Source organism: Dipteris shenzhenensis, chromosome 23 (genome assembly GCF_047967505.1).
Source record: "Dipteris shenzhenensis isolate YYH24624 ecotype China chromosome 23, Dip_SZ_1.0, whole genome shotgun sequence".
Taxonomy (NCBI): Eukaryota; Viridiplantae; Streptophyta; class Polypodiopsida; order Gleicheniales; family Dipteridaceae; genus Dipteris; species Dipteris shenzhenensis.
In genome coordinates, this window is record NC_141618.1 from 45,562,598 (window position 1) to 45,589,104 (window position 26,507).

Consider the following 26,507-nt stretch of genomic DNA (forward strand, 5'->3'; position numbering starts at 1 on the left):
CACATAGCTTCTATGGTACTGCTTATGATGCTGACAGGAAGACAAATTCTGCTGATTGGATTGATAAGAAACCAGCAGCTGCTTCCTTCCCACGATATCCAACGGTTTCTGGAAGTAAGATGCCATATGCAAAGCCATACAGCCCCATCGATGCAAAAACAGGTGTCAAACCCAGTGCTGGTTTTGGCAAATCAGAAGTTAAACAACATTCCAGAGCCATAATGGACAGTAGGAAGAAGGCAAATTTATGCTTTAGGTGTGGAGAGAAATGGACACCTGAGCACCGAGATGTGTGCAAAATGAAGAATGTCAGCTCAGCCAAACTCAGCATGATAATTGAATTATCTGATGATGATGAAGTGGCTGATGTAGCAGACCCCCATGATGTCTCTCATGAGGAATTGACAGGAGTTCATGATGCAGATGAGTCTCCTGACACAGATGCCACAAAGGGGACTGCTTTTCCTTTTGATCCGGGTGGGGCTATTGAGCAAACCACTCATGCCATGCATGAGATTGATATTCAGCCTACATGTAGCAGGAAAGGCTGTAAGCCAACACTCTCTGTGTTGGAGCATCAACCTACAATGCCTTTTCCTGTCAGAGGTGATGCTAATGGTAATGTTCCTGTGGATGATGAACAGATTTATTGGGATGCCCAGTCTACACCATATACCATCTCACTACATGCCTTGATGGGTGCCAAAAGTGCTAACACAATCAGGTTGAAGGGAATGATTAATGGCAGATCTGTCCATGTATTGGTAGATAGTGGTAGCACTCACAGTTTCATTAATTGTAGAACACTGCAAAGATTGGGATTAGTTGCTACAGAGATAGACCATGGTCTGAAAGTGGAGATCGCGAATGGACAGCACATGATCAGCAGACATTGTTGCCAGGATGCCAGGATCAAGTTTTCTGATCATTATGAGTTTGCAGGTGATCTTTTGGCATTGGATATGGGACCCATAGATGGTGTCCTCGGTTGTGATTGGCTGAAATCCCTGGGGAAAATCAGTATAGATTTGAATGCTTTATCTCTTGAGTTTTGCCACAAGGGTAGAACTGTTACATTGCAGGGCATTGTGAATCAGAAATTGCAGGTCATTTCAGCAAGGCAGCTAGCTAGGGAGCTCAAGAACGAAAGTGCCATTTACGCATTGAATGTCTCTGTACCTCAGGAGGGTGGTATTCCCCATGTGGATAATTGTGAAATGCAGAAATTGCTCTTAGAATTTGGGGATGTGTTTGCTGATATGCCATCTCAGTTGCCCCCAAAAAGAGATGTTGATCATGCCATAGTCCTGGAACATGGTAGTAAACCAATAAACAAGGCCCCGTACCAACTCTCTAAGGTTGAACGGGAAGAAGTGGCAACACAAGTGCGAGATTTGCTTGAGAAAATCGTCATTGCTCATAGCATCTCGCCATTTGCATCTTCAGTACTCCTGGTGAAAAAGAAGGATGGCTCTTTTCGTATGTGCATTGATTACAGAGAATTGAATAAGACCACCATTAAGAACAAGTTTCCTATTCCCAGGATTGATGACCTGCTGGATGAACTCAAGGGTGCTCAGTATTTCACGAAGATTGTTTTGAGGTCAGGTTACCATCAGATCAGGATGAAAGAGGGTGATGAGCATAAGACTGCCTTTCGTACAGAAAGAGGATTATATGAGTTCAAGGTGATGCCTTTTGGTTTGACTAATGCACCAGCCACCTTCCAGGCACTCAAGAACAAGATCTTACACCACCTTCTTTTCAAATGTGTGCTGGTATTTTTCGATGACATTCTCATTTATAGTAAGGATGCACAGGAACACATTGACCATGTCCGACAAGTGCTAGAAATCTTGAGAATGCATCAGCTTTATGCCAAGGCCAGCAAGTGCACATTTATGGCAGAGGAGGTTGAATATCTTGGTCATGTTGTAAGCAGGCACGGAATCAGGGTAGACCCAGCTAAGGTGAAATGCATTAAGGAGTGGCCGCAGCCACAAAATACCACGCAGCTCAGAGGTTTCTTGGGTCTTGCTTCTTTTTACAGGAGATTCATTAGGCACTTCGCCAAAAGGGCTGCCCCTCTCACTGATTTGCTGAAAAAGGATGCCTTCCAATGGTCAAAAGCAGCACAACTCAGCTTTGATAACCTCAAGGATGCCCTTAGCAATGCACCTGTATTGGTGTGCCCTGATTTCTCACGGTCTTTCATTATTGAGACGGATGCCAGTGGCAAAGGTTTAGGGGCTGCCCTAAAACAAGAGCATGGTGTGATTGCTTTTGAGAGCAGGAAGTTTAATGCCAGAGAAATGAATTATCATGTTTATGATCAAGAGATGCTGGCAATCTTGGCCTAATTTATCCATGAAGCAGAAGAGATGGCTGGCTGCAGTTCAGTCCTATGATTTTGACATTGAATATAGAAAGGGGAAAGAGAATGTGGTTGCTGATGCCTTGTCCAAGATGTGGTCATGCAAACTGTCTGCCATTTCCACGCTTCATCAGGAGTGGATACTTGGGATTCAGGAGGAATACATGCAAAATTCTGATGCAGCTCCTATTTTTGTGGAGTTACAGAGTCCATCCAGCCAAGGACATGTTCGATTTCAGCTCCGCAACGGACTGTTATGGTGCAGGGACAGAATTTATCTTGTGCCAGACTCCAAGTACAGGTTGATGGTATTACAGGAAATGCACTCATCCCCTATGTCAGGGCATACGGGTATCACAAAAACATATGAAAAAGTCAAGGAGAGCTTTATTTGGGATGGTTTGTGGCGAGATGTGGTTAAGTTTGTCAGTGAATGTTTGCCTTGCCAACAAAATAAAGTGGACAGCCGGTTACCCGCAGGCCTTCTGCAACCGCTACCCATTCCTGAAGGCAAATGGACTCACATTGCCATGGACTTCATTACAGGCTTGCCTTCTACAGATAAGGGTTGGGATAGCATATTTGTGGTGGTTGACAGGATGACTAAGCAGGCCCATTTCATACCGACTAGGACTCGGTACTCCGCTTCACAGGTTGCCTGGCAATTCATTGAGTATGTGTTCAAGCACCATGGTTTTTCTCAGGAGATTGTCAGTGACAGGGATGCTAAATTTATGGGTCACTTTTGGCAGGAGTTATTCACTGCAGTTGGTACTTCCCTTGCGCCTAGTACTGCTTATCATCCACAGACCGATGGACAATCAGAGAGGGTGAACAAGTGGTTGGAGGAGTATCTAAGGCATTACTGTCATGACACGCAGAAGTCTTGGGACAAATGGTTAGCATTGGCTGAATTTTGCTACAACAGCACCAAACACCTCTCTATTGGCATGAGTCCATTCGAGGCTATGTATGGATGCAAAGTGGGAATGCCTTCCAGGGTTGCAGACTTGGCTGTGAAAAATCAGCAAGTAAGGAATGATTTGGAGAGTATGAATGCCCTTCTCCAGTTGGCTAAGAGGAATATGCAGGATGCCCAAGCCAAGCAGAAGAAGTATGCGGATGAACAAAGGAGGTACTTATCTTTTGAAGAAGGGGATTATGTGCATTTACGTCTCCATAAGAATCGATATTCCTCGCTCAAAGGTAATACCAACACAAAGCTTGCCCACAGGTATTATGGCCCCTACAAAATCATCCGCAAAGTTGGGCAGGTAGCATATCAGTTGGAACTACCCAGTACCTCCAAGATCCATAATGTTTTCCATGTATCCTTGCTGAAACCACATGTCGGACAGCATGTCCAGGTTCTTCCTGAGTTGCCTCCTATGGATGAAGAGGGCCACATAATCTATGTGCCGGAGCAAATCAAGGGCTTCAGAGATCATGTACTCAGGAACAAAGCCTACACAGAATACCTCATCAAATGGAAAGGTTTAACGGGAGATGAGAATTCTTGGCAACCTGAGAGCATTGTGCAGGACTACCCCTATCTCCTACAGAGCTGATCAGTTTCTGTTGTATCCTTCTCATCCAGGGCAGCCTCTTGGAAATTTTGAGGGCAAAATTCTTTGGGAAGGGATGGCTGTAATGAAGGTGGGGAAAAGATGGATTTTAAGGGGGAAATAGATGGGAGAATAGTAGGGGAAATGTGGGAACTGTGGGGGACTATATAAGTCAACCCAAAAGGATTGTAAGGGACTTTTTGATGTGACATCTAATCCTATCTACTCTCCCTCCTCCTTCCTGCTACCTGCTGCCTACGCTCACACTCTCTCTCTCTCCCTCTCTCTATCTCTCTATCCCCTCATTCTTCTCTCTCTTCCTCTCTCCTTCCCCTTCTTCCCCCTTCCTTCTGCTATTCTCTCCCCATCTCCAAATCTGCCCCTTCCCCCTTCACTATAGGGTGGATAGATTGCGGGCATATCAGGCTGACACAAGGATATTGTTTCAGCCCATATCCCATCAGTTTGGGTCTATCTGCTGCTGTTCGGAGGTCAGAGAGGAATTGCTCAAGCACGTGCACAGGTTGGCGTAGGGATATTGCTTTCATTAATATTCCGCCCACCCTTACTACATTGCGCATGAAATCATCGCCTCTGTTTTGAACAAGATCGGTTAAAGATCCAGTTGGGGCTCACATAGCTAGCTGCTGGAAGAGGTCAACTGTTCCGGATCGCAGGAGCTATCAGAGGAGATCAAGCAAGCTTGGGGCTCAAGGTGTGCCTAAGAGAGGCTGAAGTAAGGCATGGATGAGAAGCGGAGAAGCCCATCCTCCTTTCCCTGCCTCTTCTTCTTTCCCACCCACTGGCTATTCATCCGACTCTCCAAATTAAGTGTAGAGTGCTTGGAGTGGGACCACGGGACCCCCATGCATGAACAAGGAGGACAAACTCGATGAAACCAATTACACTCATTGGAATATGAAGGTCTAGTTCATCCGTAAGAGTCTCTCGGAGATCGTCCAGGGATACGAGCCGAAGATCTCGATCCATGGAGAAACTGACCACGATTCGGAGGATCATGACTCCAAGGCACACTTGGCGTCGGTGCAGGCCATTACGAAGTCAGCAATACATACCTTGACATTTGCCTCTGAAGTGTGGTCTAAGTTGGAAGATCTCTATGCTAAAGATTCCTCTATGCGGGCTGTCAGTTTGCAGGGCCAACTCCACAGTCTTTAACTTACCCTAGGTAGCATGATGCAGCCGCTCTTAATGGAGGCCAAGGTTATCCATGACCAGCTTATGGCAATGGGTGCTGCTTTATCCTCTCCTCAGTTGGCTGCCCTTATCCTCACAAAGCTTCCCCTTGAGTACGATATGGTTTCTCAAGCGCTGCGGTGCCAAATTACAACAAATCAGTTGGATCTCAATGACCTCTACTGGATTCTCTTGAAGGAGGAATTAGTTCTCTTGTCTCAGGATAAGTTGTAGGTAACCCTAGGTGGTTGCTCAAGCACTTTCGACACTGCAGAAGAAAGGACAGAGCTGGTGCTATGCTTGTGGGAAGAGAGGTCACCTGACCAAAGATTTCCAATCGACGGACAAGGGCGAATCAAAAGACAAGGATCTGACCTGATGACAAGTCTTAGGGCATCTCATGAATGAGGGAATCTTTGTAGGTGTGCCCACCCTCGACAGGAGTCGTATTTTCTCCGTGTTTGGGGCCTGTTTGAGGCTGTATCTGGGGCTGTTTTCCCATGACTTGGGACCAGCTGGCTGAGGCTAACCACAGTTGGCTAACCTTGGTCGGGTCAAACGGTTGACCAAGATCCGGTCAGCTGACGTCGATTCAATCAACCTTATCTGGGTCGGTTGACTGACCCTGGGTAAGCCACTTGGCAGCCCCTAGGTCACCCATTTGGCAGCCTATTTTTAGGGCCTTTCCTCCACAATGGACACACACACACACAGTTTGTGCACCATGCTGTAAACCAGAGCATTTCTGAGTCGCACTCTTTCTCTCTCTCTCTTGGTGTCTCGAGTTTTAGGCTTCTGCATGTGCAATGTCTGACACTTTCATGGTGGGCAGATTTGTGAAATGGTCTCTCAAATATGTTGCAAGTTGACCACAGACTATTTGGGAGATACCAAGGAGATCTCGGTGATGGGCTCTGCAGACTCCATCTCGATGGATTGATAGGCATGTTTACATCCTACTTGCGTTAATCTAACTCTGCGGCTAGCTTCCTTGGGAAAATTTAAAAAAGTTAAGCGGTAAGAGAAAGGGGTTGAAAAGCCATGAAGAAGCAGCTCAGTTAAGCAAGACTGGGTGAGCTTGAAGAGGGGCAGCCTTTGGGGGGGGCGGGGGGCACCAAATACCTGAAGCTGCCAAGATAATGCCCTCCATGAAAATTGCAACGCCAAGAAATGCCCAAGTCAAGTTGAAAGCGGTCTCCAATAGCTGGGCCTGACGATCGCTTTGAGGAACGATAACAGGTTTTACAGGAGCAGGCCGCCTTATTGTAGTGGACTTCTTCTCCTTCGAAGCATTATCTTTCGAAACTTTTGAGCTCGAGATTGTAGGACCAGCCCCAAAGCCTCTTGCCGTGCTAGAGAGAGAATCATTTCCTGCTTTGGTCGCTTTCTCGCTTCCAAGCGAACTGGAAGGATCTCCTGCTGGACTAGCAACCTCCTTTTCAACCTCTGATCGCCACCATCGAGTTGTCAAAGTTCTAGTTTTCGAAGTAAAAGTACTAAGTCCAGCTGTCGACCCACTTCTGAGACGAGGTTTATGGCGTACCTCCAACACTCTATCGGATAGAGAGGAGGATAAACCGCAGCTAGCCTGAGGCACATGGCTTTCACGGACACAGACGATGCAAGGGAACGTGCAATTCATGTCTGAACACAGAGAGGGAGGAAGAAAGCTAACGACCAATGCAGGTGATTAATTGGGCGCAAATGCCAGACCCAAACGACTCATGTGTGATCTTCCGACAATCTGATGATTGTATTGCATCATGCATTCCCTGCGGTTCTAATTGCTTCAGGTGCAACTGACCAAAAGCACGTAAATACAACTTCGTAGTAATCGAACAACGTGCTCCGGGTTGGGCAGAAGATTTCGGCAGTGGAGATTCGAACTCCGACAGAAACTACAAAGATTTTCGTTGGAACCACCGGAATTTTTTGCATGAGACAATATCTATGTGGATAAGCTTGTCAACAACCAATCAAAGGATGAGGTCCCAAACACCTTCGAGTCACTTTTGAATAATAGCCTGACAAGTGATGCTCGTTGGTTCTTTAACCTCAAATAATGTTCCATTTCTTTGGTTCTAGGCAAGCTTCGGATCCACACGGTCACGCAAAAAACCGGCACTGTAAGAATGCAGCCAGTTGCTCTGTGTCCACCACGAGCAATTGCCTGTTGGAGCCAATTTGAGTGCTACATCTGGGGGCTTCTCTTCTTTAATGTGGTGAACCACTACTTCAAAGGAGCACCCCTCCTCTAGAGGAAGGGTTAAACTGGCGAATGTGAAAATAGTTCACATTTAGGGTAAATACACACCGGCCCATACTTGCCCATGCGCGAGAAGAGGTGGGAAGTGTGTAGTTATAGCCATTTGTGGCGGGCACAAAAATAATTAAGAATGAAATAATGCCAATCAAATAAGCATGGCCCATGGGATGTTCCTCCACTTGAGAGATTTGGGAGGTCTCCTTCTTAGAAGAGGTTCATTTCTACCACGGGATCGGGTAAGGTATTCCATCATACCTTTTCCTGCCGATGAGGATTGTGTCTAGGAACATACAAGGCCTTGGTGGCATGCCACATCGCCACCGTCGACAGTTGATTCGTGACCATCTTCATCTGGGTGTTACTTGGGGCACTACTGACATTCTTTAACTTGGGAACACAAGGATTGTGTCAAGTAAGATGCTTTTAGGCTACACTTTTTGGTCACCTGCCTGCAAAGCAGGCACTAGGGGTGGTACATGCATTTCAGCTTTAGCTTCTTTTCTCCCCTTGGTTGTTGGACACAAAGTCATTATCCCCTCCAGAGTTCATTGGGTCCTTCTTTTGATTGGGGGATGTAAGGTTGGTTTTCTCAATCTTTATGCCTCGAACAACATAGGGAATTGCATCCTTATGTGGAAGGTGCCGGTCTCCTTGACGCCCATTGTAGATTCATGGGTTATTGGAGGTGATTTCAATATGGTGGAGTTGCCTTCAGATAAGAAAGGGGGTAGAGAAGGTGGTATTCACTCGTTGGAGAGAGAAGCTTGGGATGCCTTCCTATTCCGGGTTAGTGGCAAAGGTACATGGTTTGATGATGCCTTTCATCCAGAACCACCACAGTCTCTCCTGTTTTCATGGTTAAACAAGAGACTACAGATGACCATCCATGCAAGGATTAATATATTTTATGTTGATCATCAGGCTTTTGATAGAGGCAAATTAGTATGCATTTCTGCTAGAGTATTCACCTCATATCACTTTCAATGGTATTGATGATTTCAAAGCCTTGTATGCAGACGAGGGCCTCACAGAGGCATCATTGCAGATCAAGGTTCTCACACTCAGGGTGGATAGTCGTCCCCTTCACATGTGGCTACATCCCTCACTAGTCTTAGTGATTTCTATCATCCGATTGCTAGCACCAGGAGACATTACATTATCAAATGTGAGGTTGGAGTTCGATGGCAATTGGTAGCCATGCAGAGGAAGAGTAGAAGAGGCCTACAAATGCTTGGATTCGGGAGCGCCTTGCCGAAACAAGGGCAAACATTGTTAGATCAGAGAGGAACGTATGCCTTTCATGCACGAGAGTCTTTTGGGACTCAGATGGGAGGTAGATTCAATACGCACTTCTTCCAGGTGAGACACTATACATACACTAATGGACATTTGGGCGACCATGCAAGGGTCCTCACATGCAGCCGCTGCTAGGAGAGCTATATATTTTAGAGAATGGGGGGCTCCCCTTCCTTGAGACTACTTCACGGTTGAGATGGCATTTTTAGCCTCAACCTTGGTTGTGTTCTATCTCCTTCTGAGGAGTGTTTCTCATGCACGACATTTTCGCCTTGACCTTTTGCTCTCATGGGATCTCTCTCTCTCTCTCTCTCTCTCTCTCTCTCTCTCTCTCTCTCCCTGCCTCCCTCCCTCCCTCCCTCCCTCCCCCCCCCTCTCTCTCTCTCTCTCTCTCTCTCTCTCTCTCTCTCTCATGGCCTACTTGATGGCCAAACCTTGTTGGGTTGATCTTCATAGTGGACAACTTGTTTACTCTAAGGTTTAAGCTTGGGATTATGGCAAACAATGTGGCAAGGTGGCGCACAATGTTTTATGAATTAAGTAGGTCTAACGATATGAGGTGGTGGCTTCTTCTATATATCGACCTACTTCAAGTATTAGAGGTCTCTTCCTCCAAGCTCTTCACAAGAGACTTGTCTAAGCTCATTTGCAGTAGGTCTAGGTTGTTGATTGTCCTCGACTTTTGGTAGTAGTTTCTTTGAGTCTTTGTATGTAGTAGCAAACCCAGTAGGGATGAGCCATCGTCCAACTTAATTTCAGATTGAGATTTCATATCATCTCATGAATTGCAAATCTTTATTTGTAGTCATTATTTCTACAAAACGTTGAGTAAGGAGTGATAATTCACATTGCAATATCTTGCACTATTAAAGCTTGGGTACATTCTCCAAAATTTCCCAACATTGGTGTTAGAACATCTGGTTCTAGAGGATCTGTGAGACTTAGATTGAGAGTGTCTTGTCTTGACGATCCGAGTTGTGGAAAAGTCTATTGTCAAAGGTATTCGAATTTGGTCTGTGTTGTGCGCTATAGAAACATGATGCACAATGGCTTTACAAGTTGGGAAGATTTGTAACTACTTTGTAGACTGGTAGCTCATGATTTTTTAACAGCATTAGAATGGCATTAGCTCCTATAGAGGATCGATTTGATAAGGAAGTGATTCCCTACAAGAAGATTTTTAGTACTCAATGCAAAGGTTTTAGAGCTTGTTTAATGGAATTTTTTCATCAAAAGAAGATGTTGCAGTATGAGTAGGTCAGATTGTTGGAGGTGAATGTGCACTTTGAAGTTGACATGCTTTTTCCTTTGGTCCTGCCCTATGTGGGTGACCTATGCTTTTTTGGTCTTGCCCTACGTAGATGGCTGGATTTTTTCCTTGTTTGGTCCTATGTGAACACTTTTCATTTGGTGGATAGCCCTATGTTGGTATATGCACTTTATTTCAAGATTCTTGTGTTTTCTATTGCAAATGTTTTCATTGTTGTCTTCTATCCCAGTCCTCAAATCAAGGGGGGATTGTTACGTTGATCTTCGTTGTGGACAGTTGGTTTACTGGGGGAATTGCCCATGCAATCAATGTGGCAACATGGCAAACCAATTATATTAAGGGGTTTTTTTGAATTAAGTAGGGTTCAACGATGAGGCAGTGGCTTCTTCTACCTAGTGGGTTGCTTTGAGCATCAGTGGTCTCTTTGTCCAAGCTATTCACATGAGAGTCATCTAAGCTCCTTTGTAGTAGGTCTAGGTCGTTGATTGGTAGTAGTGTCTATATCTGCCAATAGACCTAGTAGGGGTGAGCCATCGCCCAACATAATTTTAAATTGAGATTTTGGTTTGTCTCTTGAGATGCAAGTATTTCCTTCCAATCGTTCTTTCTACAAAACGTTGAGTGAGGGAGTGATAATTCATACCGCAATATCTTGCACTACTCAAGCTTGGGTAAATTCTCCAAAATTTCCTAACAAACCTTAGGTGAACCTTATGGAATACTTCTTAAGCAACAAGAGTGAGAATCTCTCTCTCTCTCTCTCTCTCTCTCTCTCTCTCTCTCTCTCTCTCCCCCCCTCACTCTTTCCCTCCCTCCCCCCCCCCCCCCCTCTCTCTCTCTCTCTCTCTCTCTCTCTCTCTCTCCCCCCCTCACTCTTTCCCTCCCTCCCCCCCCCCCCCCCCTCTCTCTCTCTCTCTCTCTCTCTCTCCCCCCCTGTCTCTCTCTCTCTCGTGGTCTCTCTCTCTCTCTCTCTCTCTCTCTCTCTCTCGCGGTCTCTCTCTCTCTCTCTCCCCCCCTCTCTCTCTCTGTCTCTCACGTGGGCGTGTGCGGTAGGAGCAATGCAATGTTTTGGTACTATATAGTTCTCAAAAGACTTTCGCCACCATTTCAAGAAGGAAGTTATTGGAGAGATACGAAAGCTTATTTAATTTAGTCTTCAAGATTGAAGGACACCACTCTCTGAGTAGATGAGAAGGCAATAGCTAAATCGGTACAATCCTTGATCGATGCATTAGGTGTATATGGTCAAGGCAAGCAACATCATTGTTGTGAAGAACACATGCCTATCTCCCTAACACTATCATTTATGAGCTTGATGTTTCACTACTACCACTTGCACCTTGTTTTATGGTTTTTAATCCCTTTTTAATGCAATATACATTGGAATCTCTTCAACCAAAAGCTAAAGCACTAAAATAAATGTAGCAAATACTGATGCATTGAAAATGCCATTAATATAATTGTGGATGTATGTCAATATAATGTATTAACAAAGATTCAAACCAATATAATTATATACGGCAGTTTTGATGGTTTCCCAAAAAAACTTGAGGCATTTTTTGATGGTTATATCAACACCATCTACCCTTTTTTTTAAATTTAGGGTCGGTTAGGGCTTATACTTGCCCTAATTTGCCTTTGTATGTGTGTGTGTTCTTGCATATGTGCATATGGTTTTCACACACAAAATCGTGTGTGCGTGCATGTGTGTGTGTGTGTGTGCATGCGCACACGCACACACTCAAATGTACATACATGTATATGTGTGTATAGTCTGTGTATACCAAGAGTGCTCAAAGGTACTATTATAGAAGTTGTTAAGAAAATGTCTCTTTCATTACATAGGGACACATTCCCAGAGTTGGTCTACCCAAAAAGCTCCACCAAGTAGCTAGCCATCCTACGAACTCATCATTGAATCAATTCTCTAAGACTTTCTTCAAGTTGTCTCCTATCTCCTCAAAGTAGCTAGCCATCCTTGCTACTCATCATCAAATCCATCCTTACTATTATCCTCAACATTGTCTCCTACCTCCTCGAGCTGAATGTAATCTTCATCTTTCTCCAACTCATTGTCATCGTCACATTCTCTCCATGTCTTCAAACTAGGCTTCACAAATGTGGGTGTCTATCCCATTTTTTACACAACATTAAAGACAAAAAGAAGGTTTGCTATGTGAACCTTATCACCTACAAGCATAGCACTAGTGGTCTAAAAGGTAGGCTACACTAAAGGACACCTCAGTACAAGCAAAGTACTAGACTAAAATGGAAAAATATTGGAAAATAGGATGGTTTTGGTTGCCCTTTTGGGCTCATGATACAAAATAGGGCATCTTGTTGGCTACCATTAGGGCTCATGATACAAAATATGGCATCTTGTGGAGGCCATCTTATTTGACACAGGATAGGAAATAAGGTGGCTTATGGTTGCCCTTTTGGACATAAGGCAAGACATAGGGCAACCCATGCCCACCTTTTTGCACATAAGGCAAGGCTTATGCTAGCAAATGGCTTCACTTTTGGACATAAGGTAAGAAAAAGGGTAGCCCATGGTGCCCTTTTTGCACGTAAGGCAAGGCTTATGCTAGCCCATGGCTTCACTTTTAGAAAGAAGATATGAAATAGGGCAGGGCAGCTTTTAAATACAAGGAAATTTTAATGATTGCCCTTTTGACCATTCGATAATTTTGATGGTGGCCAAAGTACAATTTGGTGGCTACCCTATTCTTTAGATAGTCTCCCTACTTTTACAAAAACATTATATTTCCGTATACTACATGCATACATACATATGTATGTATGCATTGTGTGTGTGTGTAAGTGCCCGCGTGCATATGCGTATATATGTGTTGTTGAACCCCCTAAACATGGTCATCTGATTTTCAAAAAAGGACAGATTTTCAAAAAAGGACGATGGGCGACCCATTTGTCCTAGTCAACATTATCTTCACCAAACTCAGATGACCATGGTCATAGAACTTCAAGCCAACCAGGGACATTAGTGAGAGAATTTCAGGGCTGGCTTTATGGTAGCCATCCTTCTGATGGGTAGGTGTAGATGAATGTAAATGAAGATGGGTAGTATCACCATGTCGTATCAGAGGGGACTTCATACAAGGGAGTGGATGAAGCTAAGTAAGGTTGTCCTTATTGTGCTAATGCAAGTAGTGGGTGCATAGAGTTTGGCCAAAGAGCCAGGTGTACTTTGATTTTCCAAGGGGATATTGGAATACCAAAATATTTCAATCATTTTTCTCTTGAGAACTTTCCATTGTCTTCTTTCTTTTCCATGCATTTCAAGCAACAATTTTACTTGTTTTGCATCCAACAAGTCATCCATCGTATGGAACCCAACATGAATACAAACTATAATAGCAATCCTAGAAAGAAAATTGAATGAATTATCGACCACGATTTGGGCTTAACGTTTGGCAATCTCTCTAGGGAATGAATGGTCTATGCTAGACGAGCTGGTGATGAGAATAGTGTGAATGGACTAGTATGAATGTAAGGAACAATGGATGCAAGAGCTCATCACCAACAAAGATATTAGTAGTACAATTTCTTGGGCCACACAATAGAGAGTGTTGGTTCATCAAGCACAAGAGGACTGTAGAGGTCCATCGAGTGGAAAGGGATGGTAGAAGGCCCTACCAAGGGGAAAGACTGCAAAATACCAACATGGCCAGTTACTTGCATAGCCAAGAAGGTCAACGCAAAAGTGAATGCCAATTGTGGAAAAAGTAGTTAGACATGCTATAAAAACATGCGACCAAGATGACTACACACAAACTATCGGAGTGGGGTTGGAGGAATCTAAAGTGAAAGCAATCACAAGATCACAAGAAAAGGGAAAGTTGAATTCAAAGAAGTAGAATGAGCTAGGGATTTACTAAAAGGAACAGAAGAAGATGGTGAAAGAGACTAGCCAAGCCCTCAAACAAAAAGAACCCCTTGTCAAGATAAGGGAACCACCAAGACCTTTGGATGAATGGAGGAGCCAACGTGAAGCCAGATGGACAAAGGAAAAAATGAAATAGGCAATAATGATGAGGTAGAAGGCATTCTACTAACATAGAATCAAATCAACAATGCTTGGCAGAAAATTTGGGAGCCAAACGTGATGATTTCCATCAAGCAACTACTAGAACTCGCTCCTACCTACATGAAGTTCTTCCAAAATCCCTTGATCAACAAACAAGCTATAGTTGAGCCATTAACCACAAGGGTGGAAGTGACTAGAACGATGATTGGGTGCAACAACGTACCCATGATGACATTAAAATTCAAAATCACACAATAAAGGAAGTTCTCATGTATGGAGGTGCCAGAGTAAACATCATCTCTGAGGAATTCCAAAAGTGGCTCAAGCTAAAAACCTTGAAAACATCTCCTTCCAAATTTCACATGGTGGATAAGAGGTTAGTGATGTAGAAGGGTATGATCATGGATGCATGCTTGAAGATCACGTCACACTCATACTGTTAAGATGGATAATGAGCAAGGATAACCAATGCTAAATTGGGAAGGCCACGTCCAAAAATAGCCAACGTGTTGCATGATTGGGGAGCTAACATGCTCACCATTGTAGACAATGGGCAAGGTGTGTGACTATCAATGGGAAAGAGCACCGTCCAAAAGGAATGCAAGCCGCAATGCCTCAAAGATATTTCCAATAGCCACTATTGATAATGAGGGTAGTGATGGAGATGCAAGTGGAAGATGAAGTGGCCTTCCTCAAAGAATTCACCAAAGATGAAGAGGGACAAAGTGTAGGCCAAGAAGAGCCAGTGTATTGAATCAGATGAACCAATGGAATTGGTTGAATCATAGAAGGGCAAGCTATCAAGGACAATAATATGGGTTCAAGAAGAATTGAAGTTGATCAAGATTAGTGAAGAACTTCCCAACATGTAACTCTTTTTAGAGTACAAGGATGTATTTGCATGGGAATACATACACTTGAAGGGGGTACCATGGAATTGATCAAATATCAAATTCATCTCATTCTAGATGCAAAACCTAATTCAAAATCCTAGGTGCCAAATGAAACCCAACTATGCCAAGTTGGTAAAAACCAAAATCGGCTACTAAGGGCAGGATTTATTTACCAAGTAGATACAACAATTTCTTGTTTCCAATTATGAATGTGCCAATGAAAAATGGCAAGTTGAGAGTCGGTGTAGACTACAAAAAACTCAATAGACAATCAAAGACCCATTCCCATTGCCACTCACAAACAACATCCTGGCAATATATACTATAGAAAACTCAATAGACTACAGATAACTCTTATCTACCAAGTAGATACAACAATTTCTTATTTCCAATCATGATTGTGCCAACGAAAAATGGCAAGTTGAGAGTTGTGTAGACTTAACTCAATAGACAATCAAAGACCCATTCCCATTTCCATTCACAAACAACATCCTCAAAAAATAGGCTACAAAAGACTCAATAGAGTATAGATAACTCATTAGACCCATTCCCATTGCCATTCATAGACAACATCCTAGACAAAGTAGTAGTGCGTGAGATATATTTTTAATGGATAGATGCATTGGGTACAAATCACAATGGCTGAAGAGGATCAAGAAAAGAAAACCTTCATCATCAAATGGGTAGCATACTCCAATGAATTCTTAGCAATAATCGTAGAGGACATTTCTATCTACAATATGAAGAACACAAACTAAAATTTCTTGCAAAAGGTTTTTCAAAAATGTTGTGAATGATTGGATATATAAATGCCTGTGACAATCACTAAATATAAAACCATGTAATACATGAGAGCAAATACACCTATATTTAAAAATTTACATTATTTTTTCCTTCTTCTATATGTATATATGTTGTGATTTTGAACTTAAATCTCCCCTCCATACGTGTACATACCATAATTATATAGATAAGTATTCAATTATCCCTTCTTTTCCATAAATGGCTGGTAAGTAAACAATTCCCTTCCATTAATGAACCTAGTATGTTACATATTGTAAAAAGTTTCCACCTTGAGGACAAATGTGTGTTTTATGTGTCCTTAGTAGGATCTTTGTTAGTGCGCACAATTTCAAAGGGAAGGCATCACATCACTGAGAAGTTTAAGATAGATGCCATATTAAAGATGAAAGAGCTAAGCAAGGTCAAGCAAGTTTGGTCATTTGCGGAGCTTCTCAGCTTATAGAAGCATTTCATGAAGTGTTTCTTAGCTTCTATAAGAATTTCATCAAAAAATTTGTTGGCTTAGGTGAACCCCTACATCACCTTACAAGGCAAGATAGCATGTGAGATGGAAATTGGATCCATTTTGCCTCAATCTGATGGGAACTAGGATTTCCCCATCTATTACACAATTTGAAGTCCTCAATATTAGAAATGAATTATTTGACCATCAAAAGGGAGGCCCTAGGGATGTTGTATAATTTTCAAAAAAATTGGCACTATCTTCCTAGAAACCCATGTATCATATATGTAGACCACCAAGCATAGGTCTACCTAATCAACAAACCAATCATGAAGCAAGGGTTGATCACATGGATGCTACTATTGCAAGGATTCAGCTTCTAGATCATCCACATTTAATTTGGTTTAAGAGCCCAACTTTCTAAGGTCAATGCCATTACAACTCACCCATCCATGGGTACCCTTCCAAAAATCGGGATTGGATGCCATCGATCCATTGAAAGCCCTAACTCATCCAAGGGGGAACAAATACATTGTGGCAACAACCAATTATTTCACCAAAGCAGCTAAAGCAAAAGCCTTGTGGGACATCACCATAAGCACAAAAGGGTTCTGTATGAAATTATCATCTGTAGCTTCAGATATCCCATTGAAATAATGTCGGATCAAGAAATTCACTTCATTAATTTAGTGATTGAGATCATGACAAACGAATTCTTAAGAAAGCACAAGAAATTAACAACATACTATTTGAGGGAAAATGGCCAAAGGCCAAAGCAATGAATACAGTGTTCAAAACAATTCCCTACAAAATGGTAAAGAGCACTTAACATGATTAGGACCATAAGCTCCACATTGCACTATGGGCCCCTTATGGGCTTTTCGAATGGCATTCAAGGTCATGATGGAAGCACAATTTATTGAGACTTTATTACAACTAGCATTTATTATAGAAGGTGGAATTCCTTGACCTTCATCCCCTTGCTTTGCTTTGGCAATACATCCCCTTCTATGTCATCCAAGATGATGTTCCCATGGTCAAAACATTTCTTGATTTAGTATGGTCGACCCATACAAAGTGGAGGTTCTTCTTCATTGCTGCCAATGGTCAACTATATTGGTTCCATTCCCCACAAAAGGGAGAATGGCACTAGTCTTTGAATGCTCATTGCTTGGCATGGTGGCCATGCCATGCCTTTCTCCTCCATTAGGTTACCTTTATGACTGGCATACCTTCGCTGCAATTTGTCGATCTTTTATTGTCAAAGTTGAATTTGCTTGAGTAGCCATGATAATCCACAAAATGGGTGCAAATCCAAAGGCATTATTACATGTCAAATTAAGATTAATACTGCAATTAGGCAAGATCATGATTGGGGGAAAAGCCAAAGTGGTTCATGGATAACATGCAACATTACATGGCTATGCCATCACTTTCCTATTTGAATCAGATGTCATACAAGCAACCTCATCCTATTTAAGGCTTTCTTCTTTGATATAATCAACCTGGACTTACTATAGCATATATGGAGCACAAAAAACTATTGGGGACCAAAAAGCACCTTTAGAGAGCCCTTGAGTGGGACACCACCACATAATCCATAACTTAGAGTAATGAAAGCAAATACAACTCATTTGACAAAAATAATTGGTGTAGCCAATTGTTGCAAAACTACTGTGGGATTGCTACGATGTGCACTGGTGGGTGGGATTACAAAAGCTATGAAGGCTCACAATGACATCATGGAATAGCCTACAAGCTTGTTGAGAATTTTTCACTGCATGAACATTATCATATGGGAGGGCTCCAATTCTCAACACAGGCATTGCACACCCCCTTAACTGCGCCAATATTACTAGATCTATTGAGTGGTGGTAGTGCATCACATGGACTTGGAGGCTATATATAGTTAACCCACTACAACTACATGCTGCAGATGTAGAGCATGTGGCACTATATGTGGCCATGAATAGGATGCATCTATGCCAACCAACATAGATGGTCTAGAATACAATTGTAGTGGCATGAGTCAACCACCACGATGGCCATATCAACCAGCACTACAACTAGTACTGATGGAATACATGGCACTGCTCATGCTCGTGGTGGAGGAAGTGGCATATGTCAATGGCTAAAATTATGGTGGCCCATGTCAGCCACCACGATGGTTGAACTATCCATGCCCACTACCACAATGGCCATACCTAGCAATGTCAACCCCATCGCACAACTACTATAGGCACATGGGCACTACCTCCTAATATAGTGGTAACATTGCTAAGTAGCATGCAAAGAGACTTTGCAACAAAAAAAATTAGGGTGTTGGCTTATTAAAATGGCTAAAATTTACTAACCATCATCATTGGGTTTTAAATTTTTTTGCCTTCCTAAAATTTCACATGATGCAAGACTCACCATCATCACGGAATTTAGCCGTACTATTTATCTAAAATGGGGTATAACTTTGTTGCCTTGATAAAATATTAAATGAAAGTTCTAGCCTAAAATAAAAAGTTTTGTAAAATGATATCCATTAAATTCATCCCAACTCAACGAAGCAACCCAACATAATTAACTTTTTAAAAAGGTTACACATGCAAATTCACAATATATAACTAGAGCACTACCTCTAAGGAGCCAGTGCTAATAATCATGCTACTCTCAACACTATAAAAGACAAAATAATTTATAGATTTAAAATTTTATATTACAAAAGTCTAGAGACCCCATGAAATAGATTCACCATTTGGCATTAAGCAGACAAAAAGAGCTCCACGAGCTTCTCAAATTTCTTCTAATCGATTATGAGGCCTACAAATGCAAATTGTAGAAAATACCCTTGAAGGTGTCCAATGCCTAATCAACAAGGAAATGAGGCCAAAAAATACCTTCGAAAAATCCTCATAAAAAATATAGGGTTTGATAAAGATATCGGTTCTTATTAAATATAAATTTCTTATATTTCAATCATGATTTTTAACTGATATACTATTAGAAATAGTGATGTGTATATTGACAGAATATAGAATATTGGCATTTTCAGCCAAATCTATTAATATTTTATTGTTTTTAAAGCAAAAAACAAACTTTTGGTATGGTTTTGGATTGCTTGTAGCTGTGTAGATAAAGTCAGATGAAGGTCCAATATGTGGGAGTCTAGAATGGCTTCTTGAGAGGATCAAGGATTTCATCAAATTTTTCATGTTTGCGATAATACATCATTCAGGGATGTCAATTTGTTCTCACAAAACTTGCTTGCTCTCTTTTGCATGCTTCTCCTTTGCTTTTCTTGATTTTTTTGTAAGACTAACATGTCAAGTGTTTATTTTGTAGCCTTCTCTCGCACAGACCCTACCACCACCTCTGCCTTCTCTTGCATAGACCTCTCTTCTTTTAGCAGGTAAGAGTTTTCTAATGTGAACCTCTCCCTTGTTTCAATCTCTAGAATTGGCCATGTCTATACTTCTATTATACTTTTTCAAGGTAAGTTCTCTCTGCACTTCTATGTACATCTTCGTCTTTTGTGGTGTCCATCTTTCTCACTAGTAAGATTGCTAATGTAGGACTTTTCTTGTTTATTTATGCATATGGAGATATGGCAACCCATAGATCTAGCATGCTAGCTATAATGCATGTCCTCTTGTCTTATGCTTATCCAAGGTGGGTGATTTAACAACTTAGCTTACATGTGAGTATGTCTGTCCAGCACAAATGGTGCTTCCTCAAAGGAGGTCTCATATGCTAGCGTTTTCTCCATAATCTCATATGCAAGTGTTTTCTCCATAATCTCATTGATTAAAATTCATAGCTCCTAGTAGACATAATGTGCTCCTCCATGAAATCATCATTACTATGGGGGAATAATGATGTCATAAAATCTATCCACGTAATCCGAGAGCTATCTCCCATGATAACCTCCTAGTAGTCACATCTGTCCTTATTACTGGGCTAGCTGTGTCGTTCCCTCAAACAATGAGAGCTACGCCATTGGACACCCCAAAACCATCTAATACAAGCCCATGACCACTCAAATAGAATTTTGAGCTCCCTCTTTGAAGGTTTTCCCTATTTCATAGATGACATGTGATAATTATAGAGTATGATTATGGATCTCATATTAAGTATAAACAAAATCATGTTTATAGTACTTGACCATGAAATTCTTGAGGATTGGTGTTATCAATCCATCAATAAGGAAGATTATGTTGTTGATGCACTACATTAGGAATTTCTTATACCTAAGTGTTTAGAACCATTAGCAGAGTCTGGGCCTAGACCTGGTATATTGAAAATCTAGTACAGTCGGAGTACTGCTCTTGTATATATCTTTTTCTTTTAATACATTTGCACCCTTTTATATAGGGAAAAAAAACATTGAAATTGCCTTGAGTGATGCCATGATGAAGCAAAAGCATTTTGTTCTAGTTATGGCAGGCAGCCTAGGGGGAAGTTTGGTTTTCTTGAGCCCTCATTAAGCCACATGTATAATTTTGTTATGTTTGTATGACCATGGTCCACAACCTCCTCCTCCATTAAGGCCACCACATGGCGTTTATCCCAAATGCTAAAAGAATTAACTCCAAGGGATTCTTTCAAGCTTGAGCTTCGTATCATCATTGCTTCCTCTTTTAACAAACATTGCTTGAGCTTGCCTAGTGATTTTTTCAAGCTTAACACCACGGGATTCTTTCAAGCTTGAGCTTCCTCATCATCATTGCTTCCTCTCTTAACAAACATTGCTTGAGCTTGCCCAATGATTTTTTCAAGCTTGAGCTTGCTCATCACATAGTTGCTTCCTCTAGTAATAAACAAACGACCTCACACTGCATTAGAAACCTCCATATTTTATCCACCTCACTCCTCTCTTCAAACTGTATAATTAAGATTCAAAATCATTGACGGTCTACGTTCTATATCCTAGGCTCTAGACTCTAACTAGCCTCTAATCGCGTCACAACCCAACATGTCTCACGTAGCTACACCGACTCCCATATTCCGAATGCATCTCTATTAGTCATGAGAAGTGTTTAAATATAGTAGCTACGACTTCCTCATTAGTGATATCCAAGAATCGAGCAGCCGGCTATTTCTTTTCATCCTGAACGTCGCTATAGCTTCGAGTTTTTCTTGTGATTACGAGATGATGCACCTAGCTAATTAAGCCCCAATTCGCCTCGTCTCCCAAAAGGTTGTAGGTTCCACAGGCTAACATTTGTAGCCTTGAAGTGCTCTTTTACCAAATGCTCAGCCCTACCCTGCCTCTCCCTTGCGCCTTGCCCTCATCCTCCTCCCAGATGTATTGGACATGGGTAATTGTAATTTGCCCTTAGATCGCTGCACCTCCACATCCGCTAAGTAGCTCCTCTGTGCCATGCTACACAAGGAACCCAACCACAGGCCCTCATTGTAAAAGATTTGATGCTAAAAGCCCATTTGATGTAGTTTTGGGAGGAAAGCTTAATTGTTGAGCATCTAGAAGAACCAACATTGTAGGTTTTCTACAAACTTTGTGTCTATTAAGGTCTCTCTTTGTCCAGGGGTAGTGTATCATAATTATGATGAGAAGGTAAAAGGTACACCACAAGGGAAGATATAACTGATCACTTTCTCCAAGTGATGCTAGTATACTACTGCAGTTTTGGATCCAGATGTAGCCTATAGATGCACATCAAACCCATAGCTACCCTTTGCAATAAATTTGGACAAAGTTGCTTAATTAGTGCAAAAACAACGCTTGGAGACACCAAGCAGCTTGCTGTGGACATTGACTCTTTGAAATTTCCTTTCAAAATTTCAAATAACTCGTCCAACATAATTGTTCTAAATGATACATTCATAAATCTAAGACCTGGGGATCTAGTTGAGTCAAGCAAGCTTGATTGAGGTGCAAATTGTGGCATGGAAAGTCTTTTATAGTAGGTGAAGCATTAATGAGAACACAAACTTTTAAGGCCGTAATATTGGAGGGATTGTGCTTCGCCATCTAGGGATGCTAGAAAATGCTATACAACGAGGGCTTGGGGGTGGGTTCCCTATGTAGCATGACGTGGAGGGGCTGCTTAGTGGACATCGTGAAGATGCATTGCCAAGGTGGACGACGATCCAAGGGCAACTGCCGATCACCCATGTCACTAGCACATCTTAGGGACCTTGGGAGGAGGCAAGGTGCATGGGAAAGGCAAGGTGACATTGAGTATTTGGTACAAGAGCACTTTGAGGACCAAATGTCAACCTATAAGGAATATGGCAAGCCACCACTTCTATAACAAAGTAGCTAGGCATGCCAACGTGGTTAGGGGTGGTAGCAAGCTAAGGGTGTCCACTTTCGGGTGAGTGTGACACCCGCTCGAGTGAAAATACAAAGGTTTTGCTTCGGTCTCCAATACCTCGATCGAGGTATTAGCTCCAATGAAAATCACACACGAGGACAACTGAGCCAAGCCAATACCTCGATCGAGGTACTGGGCTTTTTCACCGGATCGAGCCTCTACCTCGATCGAGGCTTGCTGGCAAGCCACCTATACATGCCACATCTACCTCGTTCGAGGTATCGTGGCAATCCAGCTCAACCTCGATCGAGGTCAGGTGGCATGTCCAGCATACCTCGATTGAGGTATGTGCCATCCGACAGGGCAGCCGACAGGGCAGATGACATACCTCGATCGAGGTATGCTGGACACATGACTTGGCATCTCGCTTCTGCCGACATACCATAATCGAGGTATCGTGGCATGTCAAAACCTCCATCGACGTGGATGTACCAAGATGTATGGGCATGTCACAATACCTCGATCGAGGTATCGTGGCATGCCAATACCTCGATCGAGGTAGATGTACCGAGATGTATGGGCATGTGACAATACCTCGATCGAGGTATCGTGGCATGCCAATACCTCGATTGAGGTAGATGTGCCGAGATGTATGTGCATGTCAAGAATACCTCGATCGAGGTAGCTAAACCCTAATTTTTCTTATAAAAGGAGAGCGACCCCCCTCATTCCGCATACCTCGATCGAGCTCCTCCTCATCCACCGATTTCGGATTTGCGGGACTTCGACGGAATTGCGCGAGCGACGGAGAGCCACCAACGGACATCGACGGAGATGGACGGAGCCGGAGCGGGAGAGTCCAGGTAGGGTTCTTTTTATGTAGCATTTTCTTTTTGGTAGAATTTGATTAAATTTTAGTTTATAAGAAAAATTATAAAAAATTTCTAAATTTCAAATGCATTTTAATGTTTTTTTGAAATTTATGAATTACGACATTTTTTATTTAAAATGTGAAAATGAATTTTTTTTTAAAAATAGAGCTATTTTTAGTAAATAAAAAAACGTTCATATTAATAATTATAAAATATTTATAAATTTGAAATGCATTTGTAAATTTTTTTAAAATTTTTGAATTACGACATTTATAATTTAAAATGTGAAATTTTTAAATTTAAAAAACATTTAATGAGGCATTTTTTATTCAAAATGTGAAAATGTTCTATATTTCTGTTTTTTTATTGTAGCATTTTCTTTTTGGTAGAATTTAATTAAATTTTAGGTTATAAGAAAAATTATAAAAAATTTCTAAATTTCAAATGCATTTTAATGTTTTTTTGAAATTTATGAATTACGACATTTTTTATTTAAAATGTGAAAATGAAAATTTTTTTTTAAAATAGAGCTATTTTTAGTAAATAAAAAAACGTTCATATTAATAATTATAAAATATTTATAAATTTAAAATGCATTTGTAAATTTTTTTAAAATTTTTGAATTACGACATTTATAATTTAAAATGTGAAAATTTTAAATTTAAAAAACAATTAATGAGGCATTTTTTATTCAAAATGTGAAAATGTTCTATATTTCTGTTTTTTTTATGTAGCATTTTCTTTTTGGTAGAATTTAATTAAATTTTAGGTTATAAGAAAAATTATAAAAAATTTCTAAATTTCAAATGCATTTTAATGTTTTTTTGAAATTTATGAATTACGACATTTTTAATTTAAAATGTGAAAATGAAAGTTTTTTTTTTAAAATAGAGCTATTTTTAGTAAATAAAAAAACGTTCATATTAATAATTATAAAATATTTATAAATTTGAAATGCATTTGTAAATTTTTTTTAAATTTTTGAATTACGACATTTATAATTTAAAATGTGATAATTTTAAATTTAAAAAACATTTAATGAGGCATTTTTTATTCAAAATGTGAAAATGTTCTATATTTCTGTTTTTTTAATGTAGCATTTTCTTTTTGGTAGAATTTAATTAAATTTTTTTTATAAGAAAAATTATAAAAAATTTCTAAATTTCAAATGCATTTTAATGTTTTTTTGAAATTTATGAATTACGACATTTTTAATTTAAAATGTGAAAATGAATTTTTTTTAAAAAAATAGAGCTATTTTTATTAAATAAAAAAACGTTCATAGGAATAATTATAAAGTATTTATAAATTTGAAATGCATTTGTAAATTTTTTTTAAAATTTTGAATTACGATATTTATAATTTAAAATGTGAAAATTTTAAATTTAAAAAACGTTTAATGAGGCATTTTTTATTCAAAATGTGAAAATGTAAAAATTAGGTTTTTAAAAATCATCTTTGGAAAAAAAGAGATTAAAGTTATTTTTTTAAATTAGAGCTATTTTTATTGAAATAAAAAACGTTTAAATCTTAGTTTATAGGAATAATTATAAAATATTTTTAAAATTGAAATGCATTTGAAAGTTTTTTTAAATGATTTTTGGAATTACGTAATTATTTATTTAAAATGAGAAAATGTAAATATTTTGTTTTTAAAATCATCTTTAAAAAAAAAGAGATTAAAGTTTAAATTAGTGCTATTTTTATTAATATAAAGAAACGTTTAAATTTTAGTTTATAGGAATAATTATAAAATATTTCTAAATCTGAAATGCATTTTAAAGTTTTTTAAATTATTTTTGGAATTATTTTTAGTCTTCAAAACCATCTTTTAAAAAATCATCGTTTATGTGGAATATTATAGATTATATAGTTGGTTAAGAGTTGTTTCATAATTTAGGTAGAGTAAGTAGGCTGTATAAAACACCACATGGGCATTATCCCTAAAACACCACACCACATGGGCAAAGACCCCAACACTAGAGTGGTTAGATGCATAAGCATATGGCTAATTGGATCTTGTAAATGCACCAGCGCATCGAAAACACATACGTAATTTATGATTGTCCAAAGGTCTCCTCTCTCCCCAAGCATGGGAACCAAGTGATGATCTATAGGAATGGCCACTAGTTGAGGTGGATTGCCCAACCAAAATAGATAATATTGAAAAGGCTTAATTATTTTCTCAAAGTTCTCGCTTTAAAAGGTCTGTAGTGTGAACCCGCTCTCTTTTTTAATGTGTAGTCCGAGAAATACTAGATGCGCCTTGCTTGTGTATCGTTCAAAGTAATGTATTAGGTATCCTTCTATCTCCTCCATATCTATTGCAAACCCAAGGCAGTAAAGCATTCAAAGAAGGTCTTATTAACCAAACCTCTCCACTATCTGTCCTTAGTATAGGGGCCATAAGTGGACAATGTGGTCCTTACACCACATGTGGAAAAGTTTCATATTGGATAAAAAGTGAAAAAAGGGAAACATATAAGAAAATATTTGAGACATCTAAGTTTAAAAATGCAACAACTAAAAAATTCTAATCAAAATTAAGAATTATTAATAATATTGATTAATATTGAGCCACACATTTGGCCCATCTACCGGTAGGTGCATAGGATGATCCCAACGACATCCTATGTTGAGAGTTCACGCTCAACATCATGTGATCATGTGTGATGCATAGCACCATCACGTGATCATATGTGCATAGCACTAACCTTATAGAGTGCTATAAAGGAAAGGGTTAGATCCCCTAACCCTAACCCTAAAAGGGTTTGTATATATTCTATTTTTTCAACTAATTCTAGTGTACAGTTAGTCATTTGTGGTGTGCTCTCTAGCTGTGCCCTCTCTCCTCATCTCCACTCTTCTCCTCTCCCCTCTTCATATTTTGTCATGGTATCAGAGCATGGTTCTGTCTTCCGTTGAGACATTGAGTTTCTTGAGAGTGTGAGAGAGATTGTGAGATTGAGAGTTCTCTTGAGTGATTGTGAGATCTTTCCCTTCACTTCCGTTGAGAGAAATTTCCGTCATTGAGAAGAAATTTCCGTCCATTCTTCTTTCTTTGAGTTCATTCTTGAGAGATTTTAGTTCCTTCCTTTGAGTGTTTCTTGAGTTGAGAGAGAGAGAGAGATTCCGTTCATTGCATTCTTGTGAGAAAAAGATATCTGTAGAAGTCCTATCGAGAGAGAAGGAGCCTCTTCGACTACAAGCG

At 40.4% G+C, this 26,507-nt stretch overlaps 2 protein-coding genes across 2 annotated transcripts in view; one reads left to right on the forward strand and one right to left on the reverse strand.

Annotated features, from left to right (window-relative positions):
• Positions 1-7,117, reverse strand: part of LPA2 (low psii accumulation2) — a 28,956-nt gene extending 21,839 nt beyond the window's left edge. Inside the window, exon 1 of the mRNA XM_087394592.1 lies at positions 6,259-7,117. Coding sequence (XP_087250718.1) covers positions 6,259-6,778 — 520 coding nt within the window. The 5' untranslated portion in view covers positions 6,779-7,117. The remainder of the gene's footprint in view (positions 1-6,258) is intronic.
• On the forward strand, positions 300-5,370 carry LOC147887455 (uncharacterized). The gene is made up of 2 exons (XM_087394057.1): positions 300-1,191; positions 5,129-5,370. The coding sequence occupies exons 1-2, from the start codon at positions 300-302 to the stop codon at positions 5,368-5,370; spliced, it is 1,134 nt and encodes a 377-aa protein (XP_087250183.1).
• Positions 7,118-26,507: the final 19,390 nt, after the last annotated feature.

Bases quoted from the DNA above. Each gene is read 5' to 3' on its own strand.
- LOC147887455 (XM_087394057.1), top strand. From the start codon at position 300: ATGAAGAATGTCAGCTCAGCCAAACTCAGCATGATAATTGAATTATCT. The intron at 1,192-5,128 runs GTATTCCCCATG...AACTTACCCTAG, and splicing joins CTCTGTACCTCAGGAGGGTG to GTAGCATGATGCAGCCGCTC.